Genomic DNA, 17,402 nt, shown 5'->3' with positions numbered 1-17,402 from the left:
TAATTACCCCTTATTGGGGGCAGAACAGCCCTATTGGGTTTATTTCATGGTTAAATGATTCCCTTTTCTCTGTAATAATAAAACAGTACCTGTACTTGATCCCAACTAAGATATAATTACCCCTTATTGGGGGCAGAACAGCCCTATTGGGTTTATTTCATGGTTAAATGATTCTCTTTTCTCTGTAATAATAAAACAGTACCTGTACTTGATCCCAACTAAGATATAATTACCCCTTATTGGGGGCAGAACAGCCCTATTGGGTATATTTAATGGTTAAATGATTCCCTTTTCTCTGTAATAATAAAACAGTACCTGTACTTGATCCCAACTAAGATATAATTACCCCTTATTGGGGGCAGAACAGCCCTATTGGGTTTATTTTTATGGTTAAATTATTCCCTTTTCTCTGTAATAATAAAACAGTACCTGTACTTGATCCCAACTAAGATATAATTACCCCTTATTGGGGGCAGAACAATCCTATTGGGTTTAATTAATGTTTTATTGATTTTTTTAGTAGACTTAAGGTATGGAGATACAAATTATGGAAAGACCTCTTATCCGGAATACCCCGGAAATTTTCTGTGCGGCTGAACATGTCCTTACTTTTCCAGCTGCCCACATTCATGTGGCCTGTGCTCTTATGAACCTCAGTCACACTTTAATGCAGCACTGCCAGCTGGAGTGATATCACCTCCCTCCCAGAAGCTGATCAGCGGAACAATGGGAAGATAGCAAGTTAGCAGCTACCTGACACTTGCATTGCTAAAAATCTTCTTACACCCCACCTATTGGTAGATATCAGAATGGCTAATAGTCAAGTCCACATCTGGCTTATGACTCCTCCAGTTACATGGGAGTAGGAGAAACAATAGGTTAGCTGAAAGCAGTTCTAATGTGTAGCGCTGGCTCCTTCTGAAAGCTCAGACTCAGGCACACTTTACTGCTGCGCTGCAAGTTGGAGTGATATCCCCCCCTCCCCTCACCCCCAGCAGCCGATCAGCAGAACAATGGGAAGGGAGCAAGATAGCAGCTCCCAGTAGGTATCAGAATAGCACTCAATAGTAAGAAATCCAAGTCCGGCTTGGGACTCCTCCAGTTACATGGGAGTAGGAGAAACAATAGGTTAGCTGAAAGCAGTTCTAATATGTAGCGCTGGCTGAAAGCTCAGACTCAGGCACACTTTACTGCTGCGCTGCAAGTTGGAGTGAGGAAAATTTAGTTGTGAGGGGCCCTCGTGATTTCTGATGGTGGCCCTGGCCTTGGCTTGTTTGTGTGCACTGTGAATCCTATGATGCCAGGGGGCGGCCCTTAGTAATTAAAATGGCAGTTTTCTATTTAGGATTACCCAATCACACTATTACTGAGGTCCGATTCATTGACTTCCGACTACAATAACACAATCTATGTCCCTAAGTTCCCAATCACAGGCATACTGTACATACAAGAGAGTACACGTTCCCCCCATGGCCTTTCACAAGGAAACCTTTTCTCCACATAAACGTCTGAAGACACCAACATGATACATCCGGCTTTGTTGTTGGGTTGCAGATATTTTTTATTTGAATTCACACAAGCGGTACAGCAGCTTTCCTACTTTGGTATTTGAAAAAAAAACATCATCAGAATTAAAATGGAAAGAAAAGTGTAAGGAATATGGGAAGAAAACACCCAAATCACATAGAATGGGGCTCCTTTTCATTCTGTGAAGCTTTCCATTACCTTGAGAAAATCCTTATGTGATGGCTAGGGGGGCCAGGTTGGAAGTTGGTTTGAGAGATAGAATGGAGAAGCATAAAAGCTATTTCTATGGGGCCCTCGGAATAAAGGGCACTGAGAGAAACGATAATGTGCAAAGATCAAAATACGTGGCTTGTAAAACCCATGAATGTAAAATATACTGTTATACAGGGTTAAAAGACTAATATATTTTTTCCGAACCACATTTGCAGGTGGCATCACAGCCAATGTCTGAGTAGTCGCATAATGAAGCATTTTTGTCCGTCCCACAGTTGCCTGCAGAATTGTAATACGGGCAATAGTTCACTAAAAGAGATAAAAAAAAAACCAATATATATATTTTAATATATTATTAATAATATATAGTCAACCTGTGTTTTGCTAAAGATCCCATTTTTATGCCTTCATGAGGTACTATTATGCCTTTTCTCAATACAGTATTTGATTTTGATCCTTTGTAGCTTGAATAATGACAAAATAATGCTGTAAATGTTTTACCAATTTGTATACCCAAACCCAACGATATAAGTGTGGGCCGGCATGAAACCAATAAGAAGCAGAGCCGCTGCAGAAGAAGGAGCATCTATGGGGGCACTGTGTATGGGGGGTACTGTCTATGGGGGCAATTGGGGGCACTGTCTATGGGAGCTACTGTCTATGGGGGCACTGTCTATAGGGGCGATTGGGGGCACTTCTATAGGGGAATTGTGTATGGGGGGGTACTTTCTATGGGGTACTTTCTATGGGGTACTGTGTATTGGGCCAATGTCTATAGGGGCACTGTGTATGGGGGTACTGTCTATGGGGGCTACTGTCTATGGGGGCACTGTCTATAGGGGCAATTGGGGGCGCTTCTATAGGGGAATTGTGTATGGGGGGTACTTTCTATGGGGGCATTGTGTATGGGGGTACTGTATGGGGGCAATTGGGGGCACTGTCTATGGGGGCACTGTCTATAGGGGCAATTGGGGGCACTTCTATAGGGGAATTGTGTATGGGGGTACTTTATATGGGGGCACTGTGTATGGGGGCTACTGTCTATGGGGCAATTGGGGGCACTGTCTATGGGGTCAATTGGGGGCACTTAATATGGGGGGTACTGTCTATGGGGGCAATTGGGGGCACTTTCTATGGGGTGCACTGTGTATGGGGGGTACTGTCTAGGGGGGCACTGTGTATGGGGGTTCTGTCTTTGGGGGCCACTGTGTATGGGTGGTACTGTCTATTGGGCTATTAGGGGCACTGTGTATGGGGGGAAAAACTGGTACATAGTTATAACTCACTTATAACTGACTGCCTTCTCTCTATATTTGTATTTTATATGTAGGAGTTGCTATATTGTTTTCCTTAGGTAGTACAGTATGAGGGAATAGCACATTTTCCGTCTGATCCCGTCATTTCAACTATATAAAAGGAGTATTTTTTGAAAATAAAAAAATGGGGTGTGGTAATTGGGGCATAGTCACAAAAGTGGGCATGGCCAAAAAAAATGCTGTGCTGCGCGCGCCAAATCTTTTTGTCCCTCTTTTCATTTTTCAAATGTTGGGAGGTATGCCAACCCAATGTACCATTATGATTTATATACCTGAACCTGCCCATCTCTGACATCACCAGAGGGGGTGGAGCAAGCAGGCATGAGTATGTACATGAAAGGTGGCCGCTGGAGCAATTTGACGGCCGTCTGCCCTCAGCTTATTTATATACTCATGCCTGCTTGCCCCACCCTCTATGGTGATGTCAGAGATGGGCAGTTCAGGCACAGGTATATAAATAATGGTGGGGCATTGGATCAGGTAAGTTTAGGATTGAGATTAGGCAGGTTAGGAGCTCAGCCTTAAAGCAGGGCAGGACTGCTGCTTACAATTGGTATAATTTCCTATGGTTCCCTCCTTGTTTTTATACTTAAAGGCTATTGGTCTTAGTCCTCCTCTATCTATCACAGCCTTTAGATCATCTGAAGTTGATGGGCAGTAGTAAAAAAATAACCATTGTGGCCTCTATTTTGCCCAGAACAAATACTTACAGCACAATTGGTCGTCACAGTCTTTTTGACATAGGCCGCACGTTGTTCCATTTTGGTATGGAGTCTTCACTTTATCTTCCCTGTTCCCTCTGGTGGAGAAGAGAAGCAAAGAAGAAAACATTACATATACACATATATATATATATATACATACACTTCTGAGCTTTAAAACACCCTTAAACTCCTACCCATCAGAAGTGATATCCCAGTCGCTAAAGAGCAAGAACAATGTCATAAATGATAGAAATAGACACCATCAATTAAATATAGAGACCAATGTTCATCTCCTGAATACTGCTTTCAGCATCACATGAGGAGGGCACAGGGGGAGGCAGGGAGGCGCCCCCCCACCATGGAGGTGTCCCCCTAAGTATAACGCCCCCATCAAAGTATAATGTCCCTTACATGTATTAAATTGATACCTCTTTTATTATATTGCAACTGGAATTGAATCCATCAAGCTTGCATTAATTGCCCTAGCCACTACAGTTTGCCTTTACAGATCAAGATGGATTATGAATAGCAGAGAGTCTGAAATAAACATGGAGCCAAAAAGAGTAAGAATAACGAGAAATCTGAAGCCTCTCATTCTGTTTTTCGCCTACTGGGGGTCAACCAGCTGATAACTAGACATCATTTTCAGTTTTGGCCTTGAAAATGGCAAGAGTATGAAGGGTCTACCTCTTTCAAATTGGCCATCAGTTGACCATATGCGGTTGACCATATGCGGTTGACCGAATCCGGTTGACCGAATCCAGTTGACTGAATCCAGTTGACCGCATGCAGTTGACCGAATCCAGTTGACTGAATCCAGTTGACCGTATGCAGTTGACCGAATCCGGTTGACCGAATCCAGTTGACTGAATCCAGTTGACCGTATGCAGTTGACCGAATCCAGTTGACCGAATCCAGTTGACCGAATCCAGTTGACTGAATCCAGTTGACCGTATGCAGTTGACCGAATCCGGTTGACCGAATCCAGTTGACCGTATGCAGTTGACCGTATGCAGTTGACCGAATCCGGTTGACCGAATCAAGTTGACCGTATGCAGTTGACCGAATCCGGTTGACCGAATCCAGTTGACCGTATGAAGTTGACTGAATCCAGTTGACCGTATGCAGTTGACCGAATCCGGTTGACCGAATCCAGTTGACCGTATGCAGTTGACCGTATGCAGTTGACCGAACCCGGTTGACCGAATCCGGTTGACCGAATCCAGTTGACCGAATCCGGTTGACTGAATCCAGTTGACCGTATGCAGTTGACCGAATCCATTTGACCGCACTTTAATGGCGAAATTGTCATTGTGATTCCCACACTGAATCTTGAATCATTGTATATAGCACTTTGTCATTGGTTCAGAGATTCAGGGCCAGTAATTTCCCCAGAATGAGGATAGAGTAGGGGTTGGGAAGCATGTCATTCATGGCTTCAATCATGTTGAAATTATGGGGAAAAATGCTGAATTCTGGGTAAAAAAACATGGCTTGTGGCTAAAGTTGCATTTTACACTTGTAAATAAGCCCTACTGTCTGGGGCACCAAAGGCTTGCCATTCAGCCTTATATTAATGGCCGCCTAGGCTTCAGTGTGGCTCGTGCATGGGAGTATCCTGCTCTCTGCAATAGTATTGGGCCCATTTATACTTATTAGCCTCTCATAGAATTGGGCATATTTTCTTTCCCTTGAGGTGGCAATACTCACGTAGGATAATAGATGCACACATAGAAGTAATTATATGGAGTTCCATAACATTTGGCCACGTAACATGCCAACGCATGAGTAGGGGCCCATATGATCTTGGAAAATAAGAGAAAAACAAAATCAATCTATGGCTATTTATATAGAAAGGATTAAAAACAAATACACTATATACACGCTGTGATACCTACATGGGATACGTGACATATTATGAATTAGACAATAACCAGCTTCAGTGGACTGTTACAGTTTGGTGGTCTTTATGGTTAGGAAATAATCTTGAAGTATAAACATTATAGGGGGGATTTACTGTTAGGAAGGCAAAGAGTTATCATTGTACAAAGAATTGCTGCAGGGCTCCGTACACCCAATCAGAGCTCAGAGACCCGCGGCTACTCCACCTACTTCCTTTTATGTTTTGTTTTTATTGCATTTTGTTTAACCAATAGTTTGGTATCCACTACAGACAGTATTATGAATCCACCTTCCACATTAAAGACTAGCGATGAGCGAATCTATTCCGTTTCGCCGAAAAATTTGCGAATTTTTCAAAAGATCTGCAAAACGGCGAACAATTCTGCGAAATGGCGAAAATGTCATGCGGCAAAAAAAAATTGTCGCCCGCAGCTATTATTTTGTCGCGCAGCTATTGTTTTGTTGCCCGTGGCTATTATTTCGTCGCACAGCTATTATTTTGTCGCCCGCGGCTATTATTTTGTCACCCGCAGCTATTATTTTGTCGCACGGCTATTCTTTTGTTGCCCGCGGCTATTATTTTGTCGCACGTCTATTCTTTTGTCGCCCGCGGCTATTATTTCGTCGCACGGCTATTATTTTGTCGTGCGGCTATTCTTTTGACGCCCGCGACTATTCTTTTTTGACGCCGGCGACAATATTTTGACGTGCGGCGGATTTTTCCGCTGCAAATTTTTTTATCAAACTCAAATTCAGTCAATTCTCCTCCATGTCTGTTAGTCAGTTGACTTCTATTACAGGTATGGGATCCCTTATCCGGAAACCCATTATCCAGAAAGTTCTGAATTACAGAAAGACTCCATTATAAATAATTCTAATTTTTAAAAAATGATTTCCTTTTTCTCTGTAATAATAAAACAGTACCTTGTACTTGATCCCAACTAAGATATAATTACCCCTTATTGGGGGCAGAACAGCCCTATTGGGTTTTTAATGGTTAAATGATTCCCTTTTCTCTGTAATAATAAAACAGTACCTGTACTTGATCCCAACTAAGATATAATTACCCCTTATTGGGGGCAGAACAGCCCTATTGGGTTTATTTCATGGTTAAATGATTCCCTTTTCTCTGTAATAATAAAACAGTACCTGTACTTGATCCCAACTAAGATATAATTACCCCTTATTGGGGCAGAACAGCCCTATTGGGTTTATTTAATGGTTAAATGATTCCCTTTTCTCTGTAATAATAAAACAGTACCTGTACTTGATCCCAACTAAGATATAATTACCCCTTATTGGGGGCAGAACAGCCCTATTGGGTTTATTTCATGGTTAAATGATTCCCTTTTCTCTGTAATAATAAAACAGTACCTGTACTTGATCCCAACTAAGATATAATTACCCCTTATTGGGGCAGAACAGCCCTATTGGGTTTATTTAATGGTTAAATGATTCCCTTTTCTCTGTAATAATAAAACAGTACCTGTACTTGATTCCAACTAAGATATAATTACCCCTTATTGGGGCAGAATTATCAAAAGAATAGCCGCGCAATGAAATAATAGCCGTGCGACAAAATAATAGCTGCGGGCAACAAAATAATAGCCACGTGACAAAATAATAGCCACGCGACAAAATAATAGCTGCGGGCGACAAAAGAATAGCTGTGCGACAAAATAATAGCCGCGGGCGTCAAAAGAATAGCCACGCGACAAAAGAATAGCTGCGGGTGACAAAAGAATAGCCATGCGACAAAAGAATAGCCGCGGGCAACAAAATAATAGCCGTGCGACAAAATAATAGCCACGCGACAAAAGAATAGCCGCGGGCGACAAAATAATAGCCGTGCGACAAAATAATAGCCACGCGACAAAAGAATAGCCACGGGCGACAATTTTTTTTGCTGCACGACATTTTCGCCGTTTCGTGGATCTTTTAAAAAATCACAAATTTTTCGGCGAAGCGAAATGGAACAGTTTCGCTCATCACTAGCAATGGGCATCGGTGGAAGGGCTAATCACTGGTAGGGAAGTGGATCCTTCTAGCTGTGTAGGTCAATAAAAACAAAAATCTCCTAGGTTGCCATGGGTTACTGCACTAGTAGAATTATTCCAGTTGTTAGTGAATGAGAGGCATTTAGGCTTGTAGGGCCTCCTATAGGCAATAGTCCAATCACAGCTGTGACTACTAGCCTAGCTATCAACACATAAGTTCTTCTTTCATACCCACTGATTAGATAAATTACAGTTTTATGCTACCAATATGTAAGCGAAGGATATTTCACACCTTCTTTATTTGTACAGGTATAGGACCCATTATCCAGAATGCTCGGGACCAATTTGGATCTCCATACCTTAAGTCTACTAAAAAATCAATAAAACATGAATTAACCCCAATAGGATTGTTTTGCATCCATTAAAGATTATTAATATCTTAGTTGGGATTAATTACAATGGACTGTTTTATTTCTACAGAGAAAAAGGAAATCAGTTTTAAAATTCTGAATTATTTGATTAACATGGAGCCTATGGGAGACGGGCTTTCCGTAATTCGGAGCTTTCTGGATAATGGGTTTCCAGATAAGGGATCCTATACCTGTACTTTTTGATAAATAAGAAGATAAATGCATTATCTTACCTGGGTAAAATGTCCCGTAACTGCCCCTTCTTTGGTTGTTCCAACAGCATATTCCCAATTTACATGCTCGTTAAACCAGTAATTAATAACATATTCCCAAGAATGGCGAAAGTAGCTATTCATTATATTTTCTCCAGCAAATTCACCTAAATATCAGGGCAAGAACATTGTATGAGGGTGATGTTAATGTATGCTTCAAACACACTGCAGGTAGGTGTATAGACCAGTGGTTCTAAACTGGAACTGTTTTATTATTACAGAGAAAAGGGAATTATTTAACCATTAAATAAACCCAATAGGGCTGTTCTGCCCCCAATAAGGGGTAATTATATCTTAGTTGGGATCAAGTACAGGTACTGTTTTATTATTACAGAGAAAAGGGAATCATTTAACCATTAAATAAACCCAATAGGGCTGTTCTGCCCCCAATAAGGGGTAATTATATCTTAGTTGGGATCAAGTACAGGTATTGTTTTATTATTACAAAGAAAAGGGAATCATTTAACCATTAAATAAACCCAATAGGGCTGTTCTGCCCCCAATAAGGGGTAATTATATCTTAGTTGGGATCAAGTACAGGTACTGTTTTATTATTACAGAGAAAAGGGAATCATTTAACCATTAAATAAACCCAATAGGGCTGTTCTGCCCCCAATAAGGGGTAATTATATCTTAGTTGGGATCAAGTACAGGTACTGTTTTATTATTACAGAGAAAAGGGAATCATTTAACCATGAAATAAACCCAATAGGGCGGTTCTGCCCCCAATAAGGGGTAATTATATCTTAGTTGGGATCAAGTACAGGTACTGTTTTATTATTACAGAGAAAAGGGAATCATTTAACCATTAAATAAACCCAATAGGGCTGTTCTGCCCCAATAAGGGGTAATTATATCTTAGTTGGGATCAAGTACAGGTACTGTTTTATTATTACAGAGAAAAGGGAATCATTTAACCATGAAATAAACCCAATAGGGCTGTTCTGCCCCCAATAAGGGGTAATTATATCTTAGTTGGGATCAAGTACAGGTACTGTTTTATTATTACAGAGAAAAAGGAAATCATTTTTAAAAATTAGAATTATTTATAATGGAGTCTTTCTGTAATTCAGAACTTTCTGGATAACGGGTTTCCAGATAAGGGATCCCATACCTGTAATAGAAGTCAACTGACTAACAGACATGGAGGAGAATTGACTTCTGCTACTTCATTTCTCCCTCTTTGTTAGAAAAGGGTCAGCCTCCCTGTACAATGCATTCCCTGATAGATACCGGTGTGGTAGGGAAAGCCTCCAGTTGCCTTGTTGCCAGTTATGGTAAAACTTAAGGGTGAATGCTTATTGATAGGGGTAACCCTGCTCTTAGCCTATAGGACAAGAAGGCTATTTCTCATGGTAGGGGCCCTTCCAAAATGTCTAAAGTTTTGACGCTTGGGTCCCAGAGAAGCTGACCCAATACTACGGTGGATGGAGCTTGATATAGAATCCTACACAGAGCACCTGTGGACCTACACAGGGCCATCTACTTTCCATAGTGTACACACCTAGATAAAAAAAAGTCTTTTTGGGTTTGGGTTTCCTGCAAGAACCTCTGGCACAACTCCCTCTCCATCCTCCATCTTCTATTTGGGAAGAGGAGACCCATGTGACCCATGTTCTACTGGAAAGGCACACTTAGGCTAACAGAGGGGTTACAAGTACATAAATAATTCTCTCACCACCATACTGGCGAAAACTCAGATTGCTGTGTTTGAAACTGCAGGTCAAGGCCCATTCCTTCGCTTTAGCTAAATAGTAGTTATCCCAATGCTAGAGAAGAAAAAAGAACAATATTAAGAAATTAACATAACGTTGCATGGACTCTTGCTTGGGGAAATGATACAGTATTCTCTCTGTTTGCACAAGGTTTCCCTAGGCTTACATGGTAAATTATTAATAAAGGTTCATCCCCTTTAGTACAAGCAAGTGGAGAATACCTGAGTAAGTGAATGAATAGATTTCCATTCAGTGATGATGTGTCTGTTGGTTTTTATCTTGAACCGTTAACCCAGGGGTACCCAGGGCACAAATAAGCACTCACCCCAAATCCCCCCTAACTGGCCTTCAGGCTGGGCCCCCTTAGCCCATAACAAGGTTACAGATATATAGAAACATTGGGGTAACAGTCACCCTGCTATAGTTCCAGGGGTACCCAGGGCACAAATAAGCACTCACCCCAAATCCCCCCCTAACTGGCCTTCAGGCTGGGCCCCCTTAGCCCATAACAAGGTTACAGATATATAGAAACATTGGGGTAACAGTCACCCTGCTATAATTCCAGGGGTACCCAGGGCACAAATAAGCACTCACCCCAAATCCCCCCTAACTGGCCTTCAGGCTGGGCCCCCTTAGCCCATAACAAGGTTACAGATATATAGAAACATTGGGGTAACAGTCACCCTGCTATAGTTCCAGGGGTACCCAGGGCACAAATAAGCACTCACCCCAAATCCCCCCCTAACTGGCCTTCAGGCTGGGCCCCCTTAGCCCATAACAAGGTTACAGATATATAGAAACATTGGGGTAACCGTCACCCTGCTATAGTTCCAGGGGTACCCAGGGCACAAATAAGCACTCACCCCAAATCCCCCCCTAACTGGCCTTCAGGCTGGGCCCCCTAGCCCATAACAAGGTTACAGATATATAGAAACATTGGGGTAACAGTCACCCTGCTATAGTTCCAGGGGTACCCAGGGCACAAATAAGCACTCACCCCAAATCCCCCCTAACTGGCCTTCAGGCTGGGCCCCCTTAGCCCATAACAAGGTTACAGATACTGTATATAGAAACATTGGGGTAACAGTCACCCTGCTATAGTTCCAGGGGTACCCAGGGCACAAATAAGCACTCACCCCAAATCCCCCCCTAACTGGCCTTCAGGCTGGGCCCCCTTAGCCCATAACAAGGTTACAGATATATAGAAACATTGGGGTAACAGTCACCCCGCTATAGTTCCAGGGGTACCCAGGGCACAAATAAGCACTCACCCCAAATCCCCCCCTAACTGGCCTTCAGGCTGGGCCCCCTTAGCCCATAACAAGGTTACAGATATATAGAAACATTGGGGTAACAGTCACCCCGCTATAGTTCCAGGGGTACCCAGGGCACAAATAAGCACTCACCCCAAATCTCCCCCTAACTGGCCTTTAGGCTGGGCCCCCTTAGCCCATAACAAGGTTACAGATATATAGAAACATTGGGGTAACCGTCACCCTGCTATTCATTGAAAGAGTCCTGTGCTGACTAAATTTTATTGCTTACACTGGAGAAGAGGCGCTTAAGGGGGGGGTATGATAACTATGTATAAATATATAAGAGGATCATAAAAGAATCACTTTAATGTTTTATTTACCATTAGGTGCTTCCAACAGTGAAGTTGTTGAATTCCCTCCCAGAGCCAGTCATACTGGCTGATACATTAGATAGGTACAAGAAGGGGTTGGGTGGCTTTTTAGCAAGTGAGGGAATACAGGGGTATTGAAAATAACCAATGGTAGGACTGGAGTCAAGAAAGAATGTTCCCCCCACCCCAAGGTGATTTTCTTACCATTTTCAGCATGTCTGCAGCTGGCGGATTCACCCAACTTCGGTAGTAATTGTGTTTATCCACTATAAAGTTTCGATTGCTTTCTAAATCAGTCGACATCTCATCAAATGATTCAACTGAATCCTGCCAAATAAAGAAATGAAGTAACCGAATGGAATAAAATAATCAATAAATGACAAATCCCCTCTAATGTCAACCCTCCAATATATTTTTTAAAGCAAAGCAACTTAGGAATGTAAAAAGATTTCATTGCAAAACAACAGTTCAGCTCAAGGGGACAGTCACTGACATAACAATGCACCCCGATACCTTTCCCTCTTTGCTTCTCTGTCCTCTTCCTCTTCCCTTTTTCCTTATTATCTTTTTTATACAAAAACTTAAGGTCCCCATACACGGGTCGATTGTAGCTGCCGATATGGGTCCCTTGGATTGATTCGGCAGCTTATCGGCCCGTGTAGGGGCAGGAACGAGGGGCATGGCCGACTGATATCTGGCCTGAAATTGTCCAGATATCGATTGGGCAGGTTAAAACATTTAGTTGGATCGGGGGCCTCATCGGCTCGTTGCATTGCCGCCGTTAGAATTCGATTGTTTCGTTTGGCCCCAGGGCCAAACGATCGAATTAGCCTACATTTTCCTGATATCGCCCACCCGTAGGTAGGGATATCGGGAGAAGATCCGCTCGCTTGGCGATCTTAACATATATGGCCACCTTTACACCTTCTCCCAAGTATAGGCTTGAGTTGTGCTGGTAAGGAGGGAGCTGGATGAGCAGTAGGGCTCTATACTGACGCCGAGACACTCCAGCTCCCCTCTCATTACCCGCTCCCGCTAAGATATTATATGACGCTGAATCTTTAAAAGCTTTATTACCTTGAGAGCTTCTAAATTGATTGTTATTCTGTTCTTGTTAATTCTACAATAAAAATATGTTACAAAAAGAATGTGCAATTGTACGACAGGGTGGTCTTCACTCTCAGGCAACAAAGTGGAGTAGATCACCCCCCTTTTTTTTTAAAGTCCTCCCTTTCCCCTATCTATCTCTCATTCAACGATTTCTCACCTCATAAACAGTGCAGCACAACAGGGGGCAGCACAGGGAGCACAGGGGGCAGAACAGGGAGCACAGGGGGCAACACAGCCCACCACACAAATGGTTGCCAGTGGCCTATTATCTGCAGTTATTAATTACATAGCTGGCTTACACAACATTGCCTTTCATGTCATATCTCTCCTCCTTTTTCATTTTCTTTCCAGCCATTTTTCCCCCCAACCCTTCTTTTTTTATTTTCTTCACTTTTCTTTCCCCAAAACCACCATTGAATTTCCCCTTTTCTCCTCAACCACAATCAGTGATCTTCTTTCCCTGCTTTTTCTTTCCATTTTCTCATTCTTCCACCCCACCTTTTCCTTTTGCCCTTTGTGTTCTTTCCCCAGCTCAGCTTTAAAATCTCCTCCATCCTTACTTGTCTTGCTGCTCACCACCCTTTTCTATTTAACAATAAGGGTGAAGACACACTGAGCTACTTGTCACTAAAACAGACAATGCTGATTGTTCACCCTAATTATTCAATAGAAAACAATTCAATAACTGCCTCAGTGATGAGGGCAATTTCTCCCCTAGCATATCGCAAGTGGGGAACTGTTTTGCGAAACTGCAACGAAAATTTGCCCAGTGAGGGAAAAGTCACGGTCATGTAAAGAAAAAGTTGTGGTCATGTCAGAAAAGTTGCGTACATCAAAGGGGTAGTAAAAATGTGGTAGCCACATTTTGCAAATTTTTCAAAATATTCATCCAAACTTCATACTATATCAAACAACAGAGGTACCGCAGTGCTCCATGGCCCCTGAGCTCCTCCCTTCTAACATATTTCACCCAATTAGGACCTTGCACCGAAGGGCACGAGGCGAGTAACACTGAGGGGCTCTGGGATCAAACTTTTCTATCTGCATTCTTCTTGTAATACCCTCAGCACAAGGCAAACTGCTGGTGGAACCTTCCGGAATGTAATAATCCCACTGCCTTACCCATCTCAGAGTTTGCCAATGATCAGGCATGTTACAAATCGGAAGCGATGCTGGGGGCAATGCACTATAGAAAAAATTGGGAATTGGCCCACCGGGATCCTTCCCTGCACTGAGGTGGGTTAGTCTGACCCTGTTCACACAATCCCACCTCCCAACTTCTACATTCCAAAAAAGAAAATCTATAGATCCTTAAGGGTACACCACCCCAAGCTGAACTGGAAAAGACGACTTGTCAGTCAAAGACTTGACTGGGATTTTGCTTTAGCTTCCAGCGGCCAGTTCCGGAGGCAGCGAATGTTAGCCAGATGCACCCCATTTGACACAATTGCTATTTACAAGAGAACAATGACATTTTAATCGTTTTTGATATAAAGATGTCCCTCCTGCAATGTTAAATGGAAGTCGAACTACAACCAACCTGTTCTGAAGTTGGTTTGGACAGTGAAGCCAAACATAGAAGCAGAAGAAACCCATTCATCTCCAAGAATGAAGAGAGATTATGAAAACTCCTGATAATAAAAATAAAATACAAGAATTAGTAAGGTTACCCAACACAATAATGGACAGGTTTCTCTAAATGCTCACAACAGAAACATTCACCTGCTTTATTAGTCCCTATGGGATTTCTTTCCTCCATTGATCAGTATTTTGAAATCTGTCCCTAAATGTGCTTCTAACAATTACTCCAGCTATATACTGTATATACATACAGGTATTGGATCCGTTATCTGGAAACCCGTTATCCAGAAAGCTCCGAATTATGGAAAGTCCGTCTCCCATTTTAATCAAATGATTCAGAATTTTAAACTGATTTACTTTTTCTCTGTAGTAATAAAACGGTGCTTTGTAATTGATCCCAACTAAGATATAATTACCCCTTATTGGGGGCAGAACAGTCCTATTGGGTTTATTTAATGGTTAAATGATTCCCTTTTCTCTGTAATAATAAAACAGTACCTGTACTTGATCCCAACTAAGATATAATTACCCCTTATTGGGGCAGAACAGCCCTATTGGGTTTATTTAATGGTTAAATGATTCCCTTTTCTCTGTAATAATAAAACAGTACCTGTACTTGATCCCAACTAAGATATAATTACCCCTTATTGGGGGCAGAACAGCCCTATTGGGTTTATTTAATGGTTAAATGATTCCCTTTTCTCTGTAATAATAAAACAGTACCTGTACTTGATCCCAACTAAGATATAATTACCCCTTATTGGGGGCAGAACAGCCCTATTGGGTTTATTTCATGGTTAAATGATTCCCTTTTCTCTGTAATAATAAAACAGTACCTGTACTTGATCCCAACTAAGATATAATTACCCCTTATTGGGGGCAGAACAATCCTATTGGCTTTAAATAATGTTTTATTGATTTTTTAGTAGACTTAAGGTATGGAGATCCAAATTACGGAAAGACCCTTTATCCGGAATACTCTTGGTCCTGCGCATTCTGGATAATAGGTCCTATACCTGTATACATATACATGGCTTTTTGACCACATCAAGGATCATAATTACTTTATACACCCACCAACATTGTATCCATTGCAGAACTGGTATACAATCTACCATCTAAAAACCAGTTTACCAGATAGCACCAAAAATTGGCAACTGGATATTCCATAATGTGTTGTTCAAGCAAACGATTCATCATTTTGGACTTAATTCATTTAATGAAAATACTTTCTAATGACATCTAACCCAACATACATCTAAGCCAATGGCAAAAGAATTGTGTTTTTTTTTTTTAATGTAAACATTATAGATAGGAAACAACTTACCTTGGAATGCAATAAGCCCCTGATCCGAGTCGGAGACGTGTTGGCCGCAATTTTATAAATGTTCAGTCGAACATACAATTCCTATGTTTATAATTCCATTGTGATGTCATATGTTTTGGAATGAGCCAATAGGGCACAGTTAAACACACCCGGAGCTCTGTTTATGTGCACCCTACAAGTTTTGCAGATTATATTAGAGTTGGCCATTGGCCCTGACAGTAGACGCTGTGGGAACATTATATGTGTTTACTGGGCAAACAGAACTTAATTAGCTGAGAGACATAAATTGGAAACACTTGATTTTCATTAAAATGCCCAGATTTAGTGCTATGGAAAGACACATGGCAAACGTGATCTGGATGTGAAAAACTACAAGATGCAGGAACCCACAAACTATCTTCTATTGACGTGAAGCTGGATCTTGGTTAAAGATGGCGTCTCCCAAACCGATAGCGTTGGGGGATAATGGGAAAAAATTCTATTTGTACTGATAATTCATAGCAGCCAATCGTGGTTTTCATTATTTAAAGTGACTTGGAACTTGATGCTATGGGTTACGGAACAATGGATCTCTCTTATAAATCAGGTTAATAAGTCTTTCCATTTGCAGCCAGCGTAGATACATTTTCAAGGCCAAACAAACAAAAAGAAGGTAATTTAAGAATGCAGCTACAAGAGGGGTTGCATTAAAATGGATGCAAGTGTTGTGCTAATTGCCACCGTTCATTAAAACTACTTGCATCCAAACACACTCCTTGCACTTGTCTACATACTGTACCTGCACCGAATGCCATTGTATCCATTCGGCCTCCATCCATACTCTGACTGACACAAAGGAAACCTAGAGCTGCCACCCATGACATTTGAGAGTAATCCCAGGGTTCCCAGAGCAGGCTGCACCAATAGGCTGTGAGGGAAAGGTAGAGGGTGCTAAGGAGTCCTTCAGGCAAGGACCAATTATACTGCCAACAGGAGCAGAAAGACAGAAGAACAGAAAAAGGGTGAAGAGGACAAGAAATCAATGAATAACAAGAGGGCAGAGCGTATGAAGTATCAGTGATGGACTGGCAGGATGAAGGAGGAGCAGATGAAGAATCAGTGATGGACTGGCAGGATGAAGGAGGAGCAGATGAAGAATCAGTGATGGACTGGCAGGATGAAGGAGGAGCAGATGAAGAATCAGTGATGGACTGGCAGGATGAAGGAGGAGCAGATGAAGAATCAGTGATGGACTGGCAGGATGAAGGAGGAGCAGATGAAGAATCAGTGATGGACTGGCAGGATGAAGGAGGAGCAGATGAAGAATCAGTGATGGACTGGCAGGATGAGGCCGGAGCAGATAAAGAATTAGTGATGGACTGGCAGGATGAAGGAAGAGCAGATGAAGAATCAGTGATGGACTGGCAGGATGAAGGAAGAGCAGATGAAGAATCAGCGATGGACTGGCACAATGAAGGTGGAGCAGATGAAGAATTCGTGATGGACTAGCAGGATGAAGGTGGAGCAGATGAAGAATCAGTGATGGACTGTCAGGATGAAGGTGGAGCAGATGAAGAATCAGTGATGGACTGGCAGGATGAAGGTGGAGCAGATGAAGAATCAGTGATGGACTGGCACAATGAAGGTGGAGCAGATGAAGAATTAGTGATGGACTAGCAGGATGAAGGTGGAGCAGATGAAGAATCAGTGATGGACTGTCAG

General features: G+C 42.1%; 1 protein-coding gene across 1 annotated transcript; it reads right to left on the bottom strand.

The window, feature by feature from the left end:
• Window positions 1-1,539: 1,539 nt before the first annotated feature.
• Window positions 1,540-16,519, bottom strand: LOC100127722 (cysteine-rich venom protein TEL1). The gene is made up of 9 exons (XM_031902764.1): window positions 16,480-16,519; window positions 15,702-15,720; window positions 14,334-14,424; window positions 11,888-12,010; window positions 10,020-10,110; window positions 8,303-8,448; window positions 5,471-5,565; window positions 3,767-3,855; window positions 1,540-2,049 (listed from the first exon to the last, which is right to left on the bottom strand). The coding sequence occupies exons 1-9, from the start codon at window positions 16,517-16,519 to the stop codon at window positions 1,925-1,927; spliced, it is 819 nt and encodes a 272-aa protein (XP_031758624.1). The 3' UTR covers window positions 1,540-1,924.
• Between the last annotated feature and the right edge of the window lie 883 nt (window positions 16,520-17,402).

The sequence above is a fragment of the Xenopus tropicalis genome, chromosome 5 (assembly GCF_000004195.4).
Source record: "Xenopus tropicalis strain Nigerian chromosome 5, UCB_Xtro_10.0, whole genome shotgun sequence".
Taxonomy (NCBI): domain Eukaryota; kingdom Metazoa; phylum Chordata; class Amphibia; order Anura; family Pipidae; genus Xenopus; species Xenopus tropicalis.
This window is presented reverse-complemented; position numbering and strand designations above follow the sequence as displayed.